The sequence below is a fragment of the Lytechinus pictus genome, chromosome 8, assembly GCF_037042905.1.
Source record: "Lytechinus pictus isolate F3 Inbred chromosome 8, Lp3.0, whole genome shotgun sequence".
Classification (NCBI taxonomy): Eukaryota; Metazoa; Echinodermata; class Echinoidea; order Temnopleuroida; family Toxopneustidae; genus Lytechinus; species Lytechinus pictus.
In genome coordinates, this window is record NC_087252.1 from 25,934,140 (window position 1) to 25,950,794 (window position 16,655).

The window sequence follows — 16,655 nt, forward strand, 5'->3', positions numbered from 1 at the left end:
CCGGACAACTACCCCCCGGACAATTACCCCCCGGACAATTACCCCCCCGGACAACTACCCCCCGGACAATTACCCCCCGGACAACTACCCCCCGGACAATTACCCCCCGGACAATTACCCCCCGGACAATTACCCCCCGGACAACTACCCCCCGGACAACTACCCCCCGGACAATTACCCCCCGGAAAATTACCTTCAGAAAATCCCCCCTTCTCTCCAGCATCAATGTTAGAATAAGGCGGGACCCATTGTAAGTTTTGGTTGGTGGCACAGGTTTCCGAAATATTTTCTACTTTATCTTACTTTAATAACTTTTTCTTTCTCTTTTATATTGCTCTTTCTCCTGTTTTCTCACTTTCTTCTTTTTACCTTTTTTGTTTTTGTTTAGCGGCGCCTTCTGCATCATGAAAAATGGGGGGGGGGGGGCTTGCACCCGAAACCTCCCGTTTGGCTATGCATATATACATCAGAAAATTTGTAAACTGGCCCTCATTCATAGAACAATTGAACACGATTAGTCATAATAATCACATATGCTGAATATCCCTGATTCCAACTGATCTGATTTTTTAAAATATTTATTTTGGGTTTAATTTCAGGTAAGAAATCAGGCAAATAGATAAAACGTAAAAAAAACACCTTAATAGGTAGAAAAATTGAAAGTCGATAACGCAACTATGAACACTAACACTGTCAAGTAGACCTATAAATCTGTTTTTTTAACAGTTCAACTAACAAGAAGCTAAGAATTATGAAACAATTGGTGCACATTCCAGATTAAGATGTGGCTTTATAACTTAATACAGTTAGCTAAAAAACTTTATGCAAAGATAATACACACAAGAACACCTTGTAAATTACAAGGTGTGTTTGTGTGTATTATTCTTGGGTGAAAGCAATTAAACATTAAAGAAGGAAATTAAGTACCAAATTTACTAAATTGTAAACAATATGACATAATCAAATACAGTGTTTTTTCTATACAAATTGGCAATCATGATAGTATACAATTCGTTTAAGGTGCATTTTAAGGACGGTTTGTAAGAATTTATAAAGAAGTAGGCCTATGCAAATCAAATAATGCGACCAGCACCGTGAGCTGAAAATATTAATATTTAGACCATAAAACGGACATTTAACAGAGCACTTAAAAATCAGTTTGTAAATCAAACAAAATTATGAATAATGTCCGAGCTGAAATATGCTTTGTAAAATCGACTTCAAAACTTGACATTTTAAGCTACATATCAGCCTATTTAGCAAGATGTGTATCTCATCGAACAGGCTATGCGAGCCCGAAGCGCGAGCGAAAAAATTAATATAGTGACATGAAATATATTTTTTTATCATTTTCCAAGTCATCCCCTGACCTTTTTTTTTTTCACTCGTCTCCCTCTTATTTTAACTCTTATTTTTCCTCCTTTCTTTCCCCTTCTTTTTCTTTTTTCTTTCTTTCCCCCTTTTTTCTTCATTTGTTTTGCTCTGCCGATAGGGGGGGGCGGGCCCCTCGCCCCCCCCCCTGGATCCGCCTATGGATGGAGCTCAATTTTACAGCTTTCCTACGGCGTACGTTTGATTCCAAGATACTCGAGAATGCCTTGAGTACTTCTTACGTCAAACGTACGGCCGACGTATGACTCTGTGCACTCCCTTTGTCTATATAGGGGGTTATTGTCCGGGGGGTAGTTGTCCGGGGGGTAATTGTCCGGGGGGTAGTTGTACGGGGGGTAGTTGTCCGGGGGGTAATTGTCCGGGGGGTAGTTGTCCGGGGGGTAATTGTCCTCGGGGGGTAATTGTCCGGGGGGTAGTTGTCCGGGGGGTGATTGTCCAGGGGGTAGTTGTCCTAGAACCCTTCATTTTATGAAATTAACGAAATTCAAGCCTTATTTCAAATAACCAGAACTTTGTTATTTCTTGACTATTTTCTGTAATTGAGGTATCAAATTAAAGAGCAGATATTGAACTTTTTAAAAATGTGGTTTTCTTTTTGAAACCCAGATACAGCCCGCCAAATGACTTTTTGGTATCCCCTCTTCAAATTGTTTTTACTCACTCATGCGTGAATGAGATATAATCTAAGTAATTTCAGATGAAAGAGGAGATTCTAAGCTTTACAATGGTAGGTCATTTGTCTATTGTATTTGTGATTAAGTTATGATAAATCATCGATAAATCTCGGTTTCGTTTTTTGTGGGACGCACTGTATAACAGTTCTGGTACAGTGGAATGCTGCAATACATACACCGTCAGTCACGGTTTCCTGACGGATGGTCTATTATCACTTGGTCTAATCATCAGATGGGCTAACAACATTCGGGCTAAACCCACTTAGTCCAATTCTCTTTTGGTATAATGACCACTTGGTCTAATAGCCAATTAGTCTAATGACTACTTGGTCTAATAGCCACTTGGTCTAATGACCACTTGGTCTAATAACCAATTGGTCTAATTTCCATTTGGTCTAATTGCCATTTCGTCTAATGTATTTTATTGTCACTTGGTCTAATACCAGTTCGTCTAATAGTCAGATGGTCTAATACTAGTTGGTCTAATCCTCACTTGGTTTATTATTCATTTGGTCTATATTGCAGTTGGTCTAATCCTGACTTGGTCCACTATTCAGTTGGTCAAATGTGCAGTTGGTTATTTGTATATAAATAATGATTATTTGTATATAATTGCAAACTGTAAAAATTGTTTATAAATAATGATTATTTATAAATAATGGTATATTGAAACAAAATTATTATTTATAAATAATGAAGTAGATATTTCATTATTTAACAAATAATCTTTATTTATAAATAATGGAAAACTCGAAAATTAAATAATGATTATTTATAAATAATGAAAATAATGGTGCACTCGAAAAAATTATTTATAAATAATGAAGTAGACGTTTTTATTATTTAACAAATAATCATTATTTATAAATAATGGGAAACTCAACAAATTATTTATAAATAAAGAAATGTGCACTGGCATTGTTAATACATAATTATTATTTATAAATAATAGAAAACTTATTTATAAATGATGAAAAACGAATTGCAATTATTTATAAATAATGAAGTATGTAGTGTCATTATTTATAAATAATGAAAAACGAAAATCATTATTTATAAATAATAAAAGACAAATAATCATTATTCATAAATAATGAAAAACAAATAATCATTATTTATAAATAATGAAAAACGAAAATCATTATTTATAAATAATAAAAGACACATAATCATTATTTATAAATAATGAAAAACAAATAATCATTATTTATAAATAATGAAAAACAAATAATCATTATTTATAAATAATGAAAAACACATAATCATTATTTATAAATAATGAAAAACAAATAATCATTATTTATAAATAATGAAAATCAAATAATCATTATTTATAAATAATGAAAAACAAATAATCATTATTTGTAAATAATGGAATGTCGAACTATTATTATTTACAAATAATGAAGTATTACTTGGAATTATATATAAATAATTAGAAATGTTATTTTATATAATAGTAATTATTTACAAATAAAATGTAAATTATATATAAATGATAGTTATTATTTAATAAATAATGATTATATAACAAATAATTGTTCTATATAATATTGGTACAATCGGCGTCTCATACTCTTGGCCTACTGTATGATACAGTCCCATAGCGGTGTCCCATTAGACATTCCCATTTCTATTGTTAGACACTGAAGCGAGGAGGGGTACTATACCAAAGTAAATGCGCCGTGGGTTGTTAGGGAACGCCAAATCCCTGACAACCCGGGCTATAGTTTGAACTATGCCCCGGCGATCAATCACTCGCTGGCTTTGTCACAACGCTTAAACTAATCACAGGGAATAGTTCCCGTTCACGCCCCCTCTCGCTCTAAGTTGCCCCCATTTACCTTTCTAATTTCTTTGTTTTCCTAATCAGGTTTGTGTCACAAATAATTGCAACCAAACTTAAAATCCATCTTACAAATCCATAATACAGATAACTCAATCTCTTACTCTAGAACCTTTCCCCCATTTCCTTAATTAATTACCCAATTCCAATATTTTCTCGAATAATTGCATCCAAAAATAAACCTTCCAAAAAAATGCACATTCAGCTACACTCTAAAAACAGAGGGTAAAAATTTACCCAATATTGGGTAGAAAGGGAACATAGCATGTTTTCTGGGTAATTTTGTCCCTCAATATTGGGCAAAATGCATGTTTGAAGTGCCAATTTCAACGCAAAGTTGCGTAAAATGTACGAAATATTTGGTATCTTTTTACCCAACAAACATGCATGTTCCCATTTTACCCAATATTGTGTAAACCTTTTTTTTTTTAGTGTAGCTCTTAATACCTTTGTTCCCCCTTTCTGTCTATATCCTCACCATCCCACTCACCCCCTCTACCCATTTCCCCTTTCTAATATCTTTATTTCCCTAATTCTGATTGTCTGACAAATTATTAAAACCGGGAGGCCTTGTTTCAAATAAAATCACAAAATAAATTTCTCTGTGCCCCTCCCCCATCATTTTGCTAATATGTATATATACATATTAGCAAAATGATGGGGGAGGGGCACAGAGAAATTTGGGAATTGGGAAAATATATTTTTGGGAAAGTATATTTTCCCAATTTGCCTAATTGTATTACGAATCATTGATTAAATACATCTTCTTCTCTCTCTCTCTTTGTTATCGATCCCAACATTTATCCCACCGCTGCCAATAGCTATTCCGGGGGATTGGCTTCGTCGCAAAATCCGGGGGATTGGCTTCGTCGCAAAAACAGGCAGTTATTACGTTAATCCTCTTTTAATGAAAAAATATAGACCCATATCCCTTCTTAACGTAGATTACAAAATTTTAACAAAAATCTTGGCTAAGCGAATCAAGAAAATACTTATAATGAAATCGTTGTGGGGGATCAGGTGGGTTACATACAAGGTAGAAAAAATGGTGAAGCCATTCGTACTATAGATGACGTTATTTTTCATACATCACATTTTAATCAACCTGGTTTTTTGTTAGCTATAGATGTTGAGAAAGCCTTTGACTCGTTATCACATCATTTTCTTCAAAAGGCTCTGACGGCTTTTGGTTTTGGTCCATCCTTTCAGAGATGGGTCAAAGTTTTGTATACTGATACTTTAAGTTGCGTTTTAAATGAAGGAAATTCCACCGGCTATTTTGAAATAAAAAGGGGGGTAAGACAAGGGGATCCTCTTAGTCCTTACCTTTTTATTTTGTGTATTGAAGTAATGGCTCATAAATTACGAAAAGATAATCTGATTGAAGGAATTAAATTTGGAGATGAAGAAATTAAATTAGCTCTTTATGCAGATGACATGACAGTTTTTGCTCGTAATGTAAAATCAGTTGATAGACTAAAAGTTCTATTTGCAGATTTTGAAAAAAACTTTCTGGATTAAAAATCAATAATGACAAAACCAAAGTATTAAAATTATGTTCATGCCAACATTTGCATTATGACTTCTCCTTCGGCGAGATCGTGGATTTTCTTAAAGTTTTAGGAGTATTTTTCACCTTAGATGAACATAAGAAAGAAGATCTAAATTACAAAGAAATCTAAGCAAAATTAGAACACTCTTGAACTTTTGGAAGCTAAGGGATATAACGCTTATGGGGAAAATTCAACTATTGAAGGTGCATATCTATTCTAAAGTCCTCTTCCGAGCGTCTCTTACTCCTGTTCCTAAGTGGGTTTATGAATCATTGGATGAATTAACTTTAGATTTTTTATGGAAAGGTAAGAAAGACAAAATTAATAGGAATACAATGTTTTTAGACTATAAGCAAGGAGGATTAAAGATGTTAAACTTCCATGTACAGGTAAAGGCACAGCGAATAATGTGGATTAAAAGACTTTTAAATAAAGATGAAGATATGAAATGGAAACAGTACTTTAATTTTGCCACTAAACATTTGGGTGGAGATTTGTTATTTTCATGTGACTATATACCAGGTTTATTGAAAGTAACAACTTCCAAATTTTACATGGACTTATTAGAAGAGTGGGTAAATATAAGACATATTAGAAGAACAGATTTTGGGAAAGTGGTGATTTTTAATAATAAGCTAATTCGATATAAAGGGAGTTGTTTATTTGATAAGATTCTATACGATAAAGAGGTTTATAGATTGCATCATATTTTGGATAATAACGGTAAACTAAAATGTGATACACATTTCCTTAATTTGAATTTAAATGCAAAGGATGTTGAAAAGATTAAGCATATTTATGCTTGTTTACCCGTTAGTTGGAAGAACAATATTGAAATAAATGCAAAGCATAACTCTGGAATCGATTTCAATTTGGGTAAAAAACGACTAATTTAATGTTTTTAAAATCAAAAGAAATATGCGAACAGCTGTTGTATAAAAATGAAATTAAACCTTCTATTTTTGACAGAATTAGAACGAATTATGATCTTACCAATAAGAAAATAGAAAGTATATTTTTAAGACTGAGATATTGCACACTAAATAGTCGATTAAGGGAGTTCCAGTATAAACTCTTGCATAATATTATTTACACTAACCACCACCTTTTCCGTTTTGGTCTTATTTCGACGAATTTATGCTCATTTTGTGAAAAGGAAGAAGAAACGTATGAACATCTATTTTATACTTGTGAATTTTCAAAATCACTTTGGGATCTGTGTGCAAGAAGTTTAAATTTTGAAATGAATAAATTTAGTTGACAGGACATTCTTTTCGGGAAGCAGGAGAAAAGTAAAGGTAAATATCAATTAATTAATCATGTCTTGATTTTAGTTAAATATCTTATTTACAAAAACCGATAGTTAAAAAACCTCCTTCATTGATTGAAATAAAAAATAGTATAAGGGGGGGATCAAAGAGAAGAAAAGAAATTAGCAACAAAGAGGGGGACTCTTACAATCCATTTCTCTAAATGGGAAAACTTAAACATTAGACCATTTATTGGAGCCCAGAGCCAGTTCTCCACCGGATAGGGGATTGGGGTGTTTAAGGGAGGGTCGGGGGGGGGGGGGTAGGGACCAGGGCTGAGTTTGTATTTCAGTTTGAATTTATTTGAGTGAAGAGGCCGAGGTGATGGGTTTAAAAAAATATATGCTGATGGCTTCAATTCGTTTACGTTTTATAAAGGATTTTTTTTTTTTTTGTATTTATTATTATCAACAATGTTATTTGTGGTTATGCGTTGGAGGATGTCTGACATTGTGTTTAACACAATGTCGGACATCTTCCAGTACATAATTATAAACAACTCATGGGTTCAACATAATTTTTTTCATGAATTTCATGAAAAAAGTTATGTTGAATTTATGAGTTGTCAAGGTATTTGCAAAGACATCAAAGTTCTATTTGTTTGTTATACATACTTTATTTTGTATATGAATCGAAGTTGTCAATAAAAACTACTAAATAAAAAAAAAATCTTTCAGTCCCCTTCTAATTTATTTGCTTTCCTAATTCTGATTGTGTCACTGATTAATTTCAAACACCTAAACTGCAGCTAGCCGCCGCCTCTCTTTATCTCTGTCCCCTCCATCTCTCTCTACTTTCCCTTTCTATGTGATGTATTTGTTTTCCTAATTTTGAATGTCTTACGAATCATTGCAACCGAAGTGGGAGCTTTGCTGTAATGTAATCGTATAACAGCAGAAGCTAACGCTTTGCTTCAAGTAAAAATCTATTCATCTCGTTCTCAATCTCCCTTCTCTCCCCCTCTCTATCCCTGTTTCCCCCAATATCTTTTTCCTAATTTTAATTGTTTAATGAATGATTAAAACAGAAATAAAGACTTCGTTTCAAATATGAATTATTTACACATGTATATATTTAATAACTGAATCCATTCATACTGATGTAAAATGCATAGATAATCATGTTGATCACATAAGCAGATAAATTCATGACATCATAGTCCTACCAAAATTACTATTTTCATGCAATGCAAGTGCTCGTTTTCTATGATTTATGCATTACTCTTTAATAATCACTATCACAATCAAGAAAAGCACGATAAAATGTTCGATACTCTTTAAAGATATGCTCAACAATCACAATTTAGAAATGCAATGAGCCTTTCTCCATTTTATCATATATTGTTTTCACAATAATATAGTATTGGGACTATGAATAAAAAAAAAATATGGTTGAACTTTATAATACAACTTATTTGGTCACTTATTCGCTATTTTCGTATAGATTTAGTTATTAACGGAAATATACAAAATGTAGCATAAGTATTTTGACCAAATAAAGGCTTATGTACATGTCATACAGTTTTTATTTCCTAAAAGATTGGAATAGATAATGCATTAAAAGAAAAATATATTATTTATTTATTGCCAATCTTTATCATGAGTACCCTGTCAAGCTTTTTATAGAAATATGTAAGATTACGCACTTTGTACAATTGAGATTTCATAAAAAATAACTGGTTTTCGACAGGGCTCTGCAGTATTATGTACATAAAACACATAATTCATAACAAAGAGAACTGAAACATTTTATAAGAATTATCACAACAAAATCCGATGAATTCTTTAAAGATATGCTCAACAATCACAATTTAGAAAAGCAAATGAGCCTTTCTTTCTTTCGTCATATATTGTTTTCACAATGATATAGTAATGGGACTATGAATAAAAAAAATATGGGTGGACATTATAATACAACTTTGAATCAGAAGAGGGGAAAGGACGGTCACTTTATTTGGTATTTTTGTATATATTTAGTCAAAAACGGAAATATACAAAATGTAGAAATAGTATTTTGACCAAATAAAGGCTTTTTATTTCCTAAAAGATTGGAATAGAGAATACATTAAAAGAAATTTATTGCAAATTCTTATCTTGAGTACCCTGTCAAGCTTTATATAAAAATATGTAAAATTACGCACTATGTACAATTGAAATTTCATTAAAAAAATAACTGGTTTTCGACAGGGCTCTGCAGTATTATCTACATTCATAGAACACATAATTTATAACAAAGAGAGCTGAAACATTTCATTATAAGAATTATCACAACGAAACAAAAATTTTAAGATTCAGAATGAGAAGGCAAAAAGATAAATAAGAAAGGGGGGATACAGGAAGAGAGGCAGACAGATAGATAGAGATAATGTGGGATGTAGGAAAGAATCGAGGAGATAAGAAATAATATGTCATATCTGGGGGCCATTGCAGAAAGAGTTGCGATCAAACGCAACTCAAAAAATCTTGCGCAACTTGATTTTCAGCCAATGAAGCACCCGTATTCGGGACTTGGGCTTGATATTTTGACTTGGTTTAAACGCAACTCTTTCTGCAGTAGGCCTCTGACCAATCAATCACAATCTTCTAGTATTCTTATATAAGAACAAAACAATACACTACAATACAATAAAGTATACAGCCCAGGTCAGTGAAATCAATCGAGCAGGGCTTAACAGAAATGACAAATATTGTATAAAGCATAACTAAATTAATTCAGTTCATTACTTGACAATGCCAATTATACAAGATTGCTATTGTATTTCATGGTATACATGGTATGTGCACAGTGTTTATAACATTTTTAAATTAGTGGGTGAGGTCCAAAAAAAAAAAATTATCAAACATACGGATTTCAGATGAACTTGAATTATGGATACACCCAAGATATTTTTTTTGAAAAAAATTTCGATCAGGTATTCTTTAAAAAATATTAAACATATTCCAACTCCACCCCTTGTTTAGCCATCACGTTTTTTTTTTTTCTTTTTTTAATAACTAGGAGAAATCTGGGGCCCGTTGCATAAAACTTTTTACCTGAGAAAACTCAGGTTGTTTTTACTGGAGATTTTGCCCTGTGTTAAAGTCAATGGCAGAAATCAGACTAACCTTAGTTTTCTGTTTTTACCACAGTTTTCTCAGGTAAAAAGTTTTATGCAACAGGCCTGGGTATACTAAAATGCGATTTATAATTTTCCCGAAACCATGTTTTATATAAAAGCCCAACATGTACCAAAAATTTGATCAGGGTTTTCCAAATCATGCATTCTGAATACGAAACGTAAAAAAGAAAATAATCCCTTGAACAGTATCATCCATAAACTCGCAGAATTTGTTTATAATAAGATACTTATCATCAGTAGACCTACAAGGGTTATTCTCATTAGTTAGTTGGAAAGTTAGGTAATACTCATATATAAATGGCTATCCCAATCAATGTACATTCGGAATATATCGTCGGAGCCCTCTATTGCTCTAAACATATACATATCAACTAAAATATAACGACAAATATAGACGAAATAGAAAAAAAATACCGTCTGTCTTTGAATGAATGCTCGTTAAGTTATAATACATACTTATACAGATTGAACATAATACAAACGCCATGAACAAAAGTTTTTTAGTTTTATGCCTTTAGATGAAAAAAGATGAAATGTATACGAAATGCGGGAATAGACTGCAAAGGAGAACATTTATAGTCTATACCCCCATCAATCTCTATATCACATCTCATATCAGATTGATTAAGCCGTGTATTAATTTCGTTTCGCGTCTATTTTCTACAAATCAAAAGATTTACCTTCATTCCAATAAAATTGCCTGTAAAAAAAAATTGCGGTAGAAAATGGTGCGAGTATTGTATCCTAATTAACATTTTATTTTTTCTCCTATATTATGTTCTTGTTCAAGAAGACATTTCTACTAGGATGTGAATACCTAGCGAACAGCTTCATGCAAACATTTACTTAATGTTTTCCATGTTGCAGTCATTATTTTGTTGCAGTCTAATTTTAAAAAAAATGCGTATAGTGAGATCAACTTGGAGTGACACAGCAAACAATAACTTTAACAAATGTTACAAATTGAAACAGCCAAGAATATATAAAACTACAATTCCATTTATACATAATAATCAGCACAATGCAGTACACTTTAATAAATAAATGTTCAATTATTATTTTCATATTTATACATTATAGTCAGCACAATACAGTACACTTTAATAGATAAATGTTCAATTATTATTTTCATATTTATACATTATAGTCAGCACAATACAGTACACTTTAATAGATAAATGTTCTATTATTATTTTCACTTAGACACCAACTGACAACTGGTAGATGAAGTTTTATCATTACAAGCTCTCGTATCTCAGATGGCCGTTATAGACGCTGATACCACAAATTCCCATCGGTCTGTGCTGAACACACATGTGACCTCTCCCACATAATTCATAGCGGTTTGGTGTGTTGTCTGCACAGGGCTCCTTCCAGAATAGGCACACATCGGGACTTCCCCCATATATCTTCATCATCATCCGTTAAAGTACAATCCACCAGGTTGGTGTATCATCGTACTTGTAGAATTGTGCAGAAATATGGACAGTGCTGTGGAAGATCTATTCTACGTACGTGCGGTTAAAAAGAATCAGCGCAGTCTTAGCGCAATTGGATTTTCTGTACCTCAGCTTTGAAGCTGGCTACTGAAGTGCAGTTAACTGTAATGGCAGGGAGCATATTCCACAGTCTAATTGCAACAGGAATAAAAGTTTTTCTGATAAGTAACAGTGCGAGTATGTGGGACGTGTTACCTCATCTGATGACCACGAAGCGAGGTGGAAGTAGCATCCTGGTTGAAGTACTGTACCTTTGGTACATCAACAATTGTGTTTACCAAGCGATAAACCATCACCACCTTGAACTGGGCTCTTCTCTCTTCAAGGGTGGGCCACTGTAGCTGTCGTAGCATATCAGTGACACTACTAGTGCGATGATGGTCTCCCATGGTGAATCTAGCATATCGTCGCTGCACCATCTCCAGCTTCCGGGTGTTGTCCTTGGTGAAGGGATTCCACACTTCACATCCATATTCCAGGATAGGTCTGAGGAGAGATTTGTAACATAGAACCTTGACGCTTCTTCGATATGAGTGCAGGTTATGTTGCAAAAAGGCACGTGTAGAGTTGGCCTTCTTGGTGACCATGCTAATATGGTGGTTCCACTTCATGTTCTGATGAATATGAACACCAAGGTATTTAGCAGAGCTGACCTTTTGTAAAGGTTGATCACGAATGGAGTATGTCATGTTTAGTGGTTTCCGCTTGTTGGTTACTGAGATAGTTAATCTGTCAATCTTATCCAGAATTCATTGTGTTGGAGGTGTTCAATCCCAGTCAGCAGAATTTTGTGTTTCATTGACAGAGGCCTCCTCCCGACTACCTGGAATTCCAGCTGATTTAGAGTAATCCTTTGCAAATTGTTGAAATTCACCACTGATCGATCACTCACATAGGCCAGGGAACTGACTGGTATAGTTATCTCCTCAGAGACTATTACTCTGACAAAATGTTTCAATCCACAGTGCCATTCTCCTATTTAGAATAACCCCTCGACCTCAGCAGTTGCATAGTTAACACTTTTGGAAATACATCGTATGATCCTTGTAATATGGCTCTTGACTAATTCTGTATACCTGAACATGTCACTACAACCTGTCTCGAAAACATATTCTAATTTCTGTTCGTAGTCCTTGAGGTTTCCTCTCGCAGCCAATTCATCCATTATTTTCGCCATCAGGCAGTATTTGGTTATATGAAAATCTCTGGAAAAAAAATCTCTGCATTTTCTACGAATTGCCTTCTTTATGCCTGTGAATTTAATGTTCTTTATTGTGTGTAAAGTATGCCACCTGACTCAAGGCGATGTTCTTGGAGTGTTGAGGCCTTGCGTTTAGGCCATGCTTTTTATTATACTCCGATTGCATCAAACTGTATACACGGACAAGTTGACGGCTTACAACAGCAAATTTAACAAAATATTCAGGGCGAATCGTGAAGTTGCATTCATTAGACGCATGTGCATCCTGATTGTGTCAATTTTCTGCATGAGCTTTTGTATAGCCTCTTGGACATGATAATTTTGAAATTTCACATGCTGATGAGTAATACGGATTTTAGATAAGTACGAATTTCGCTGTCTGTCAGTACAACTTCCAATGTACAGTGGTCTGGACTTTATGGCTATTGTAACCGCAGATGCCCTTCATGTTATTCAGAGAGGATCATGGAGGATATTTTCAATCTGACGTGTTCATCTCTAACATCTTCTCCAGAGGTACTGCTTTCCAAAGATACCTCCTCAAGTAGAATATTTAGAGAATGGCACCTTAACCCATTCTTAAAAATAGCTCTGTGCGCATGAAACCCTTGGTGAAGAATCTCCTCCATCACATTTGTCTTCAGTTTCTCGTTTGTGGTCTTTGTTGCAAGCTCGTGAACTATTGAAACCCACATGATATCAAACGTCTTTACAGTCTTTGCCTTTCACTTGTTCTGCCAATTCAACTGCTTTGTTCATTTGCGTCATGATTTGCACAATTCTACGACTGCAAGATCTCCACTCGGCGTTCTTGTTTTATTGATAACAGACCTTTCTTGCTCTCACTTTGCAGCTACTCAACTGCAAAATTCAGTTGGTCTAGCTTGGATTGCTTCCATTGCATATTTATTTCCCGCATGTTGCAGTTCTAAAAGTAATCCAACAGAAAATTTTTGGTTTCTTCAGCCTTTTCAGTAAGAACTTCGGAGAGTATGGCTATGAGTGGCTGAAAGACATTTTCTAGGTCATCAAAAGTTTCACACATTGTCAACTTGATCTTCGTGGAGGATAACCAAGATCTCAATTCATCTCCAAAGTGTAGTAATTGGATTGCATGCTATTGTGGGATTTCATCTCAAGACTGTTGCGGAATCTGAAGACAAAGTCATCATCAAGGATCCTATTCCATAGATCAGCAAGGTGAATGGATAAATCTGAAGATGTCAGAAATGCTTTCTGTCCTTTCGCAATCTCTCCCAAAACGTTCGACCGTAAGGCAGCTACCTTTTCACAATACGCTGGATTTGCACGGGCCTTGAGTGGATTGCCATGCCACAGATCAGGGAAGAACCATACATGTTCTTCGACATCAAAGTTCACAATCTGGGAGAATAGGTAGATGTTTTTTAGGTTTTCACAGAGGGCTGCTTCTTTGGTCCTATCGTTTAAGGCACCTTGCACTTTCAGGCATCCGTGCCTCATTTCCTCTGCATTAGCTTCTGGGGTATTCTGATGAAGAAATATGCAGGTTTTGTCACCTCGAGTGTGTTTTCTTGCACGGTTCATCCTTAAGAAGGCATGCACTACAATCTGCAAGACGTCTGTCATTTCTTCTGAGAGTTCTCTTTTGATGTGAATCATGTTTACATTACCTAGACCAAATACGAGAGTTGCAAGCTTATTATCAGGCTCGTATTTAAGTTGTCCTAGTCCTGGTGCACGAAGCCCTTCTGTATCTACAACAACAACATAATCAAATGGAAGATCAGCGTGTTTATCTACTGGGATGAGTTGCATGTATGCTCCCTTTGTGCATCCCCCTGCACTAACGGCGAACTGCAACCCAAACATGGTGTTTAAAAGTGTTGATTTCCCAGAGCTCTGGATACCCAAGATGGAGAGAACAAAGAGTCTCTTTTCGCCAATAATATTTCCAAGCTGCCTCAACACTGCGCTTACCCATACAATGTGAATACTTGATGAGTCTCCATCAACTAACTCCAATGGGATGCCCTTCACTAGGAGTTTGGCAGCTATTTCTGGCAGATACTCCACATCTACCCCAGTGTCTTGTTCTTCTTTGCCACTCCCATTCATCGCTTCGTAAATTTGACCCAATTCTCTGAAAATGTTTTCCATTCCAAATGATGCATTGGCAAGCTGATGTTCATTCAAATAGAGATCAATCCACCTCAGGAAATACATAACATCTCCGTTCTTTTGCAGAGTTGACATGAAGTCTTTGATGAAGGGAGTTAGTCCGTTTTTGCATATTTCCACCTGTTTTTCACGAAGAAGTTTCATCTTCTGTTTCAATTCATCAGCATGATGTGATGACGACTGTGTACCCTGACCAGCTGTTCTGTGTAGCCTCTTTAGCATATTGCAGTTTTCAATCCAATAAGGACCTTGCAAAGGAAGAAGGAGGTTTTTACAGTCAGCGATGTTCATGTCTTTCACGTTGCTGACAACATTATCTGCAAGGACCTTACCTTCAAGGCAGGCTTCATCATCATATTCATCTATGATGATCCCCATCTCCCTCACACGTAGAGCGCACTCTTCTAAAACTGCACCAGAACACCCACTGATCGCTTCTGACAGCTTTTCTCTAGCTTCAGTCTTGAGCACACTGGCATTTTTCCGAATACCGTCTTTGGTTCTGGATAAAATTATACTGACAGCTTTTATGAAATCCTTTCCAATTGTCTCAAAACAAGCCAGTGTACCTTGTTCGTGTTTTCCGCAGATCAAAAGAAGGATGACTTTAGCATTAGTTTGTAAGATTTGTTGGAATGTGTTGGTGTTTTGGGGTGTTGCCAGTTCTTGATCAGTGGCTGACACAAATATTACAGAAGATATTTCCTGCAAAATCTGCATTTGTTTCTTCATTACAGAGGCATCGCCTCTTAAGTTTAGTATCGTAGTTGTTTCAGGTAGGTGGTCTTTTTGTCCATCTAATGCAATAAACCAGAAACATTCCACAAGACCATTAGTTATCCTTCTGGTTACGGTACCATTGAGGCAATCTTTGTGGAAGAAGGTGTCATGACCATCATCCTTGAGAATATCGTTCATCAGCTTGGACTTAGACAGTGGTGCCCTGCCCAATCTAACAAATGTCACCACAGGGAAATATTTGTCTGTCACCGACGATTTGGAAATGCAATTTTTCTCGGTTTGCCGCTGAACAGTAATCGTTCTTAGTGCCCATAGTGACATCCCGACCTTGCCTTCTGATCCAAGAGGATACAGAAAGGGAATGGCAAGTTTGCAAATAAAAAGCTTCTGAGCAAGAGTTTGTTTTAGAAAGTTGTCGCAGCATGTAAATATTGCCACCATAACATCCAAAGGGTTAAGATTCATCGTTTCATTGTTTTCAGAACCAACACTTGTATTTTGCATTTCAAGAAGAGCCTCTAGGTCAAAGACACCTCCCTCATTGCGTCTCTCTTCTCTTGATGACTTGTTCAAATCTGACAAAAGATGGCCTCTTGCATGAAAATCAGTCATTAGGACTTTGTGTATAAACTTCCAAGGAAGTTTAAGGTACTCAGTGGGATTTTTAATGACCATGGCATCCATAAGGGAAATTTTAGATGGATAATATTTGCCTAAGTCTAGTTTCTTTATGATAACTGAAAATTCACCTTGTTCTGCGACCTCAGGAGTAGCTGCCAAGTCTGGAGAATGGGTGACACACCTGTTCATACCTGCAATTGATTGATATAGAAACAAGACGTAAACATAAAGATGAAGAAATTACTTTCCACGCCATTGACGTGATTGAAATGTCTTATGGGAATGTCTTTGTTGTGGTGTATTAAAAATAAAAGTACGCCTTCGAAGAAAAATTCTCCACCTAGATAACTATAATTATTTGAGTAACAAATGGAGAAATGCGTGGTACATTGCTTGACCTTGAGTGCCATGATTTCATAAGCCCTGAACTCTGTAATTTATTTTCATTTCGTATGCCATTCCTTTGAAGTGGACTATTTTTGTAATGTTTTTTTTTTGGAAGATAAAAAAACACGTTGGCGTAGTTATTCATTTTGCCGG

General features: G+C 35.2%; 1 protein-coding gene across 1 annotated transcript; it reads right to left on the reverse strand.

Moving 5' to 3' along the window:
• Positions 1-13,673: 13,673 nt before the first annotated feature.
• LOC129266980 (interferon-induced very large GTPase 1-like) lies at positions 13,674-16,106 on the reverse strand. The gene has a single exon (XM_054904737.2). It carries the CDS (start codon positions 16,104-16,106, stop codon positions 13,674-13,676), a length of 2,433 nt encoding a protein of 810 aa, XP_054760712.2.
• Positions 16,107-16,655: the final 549 nt, after the last annotated feature.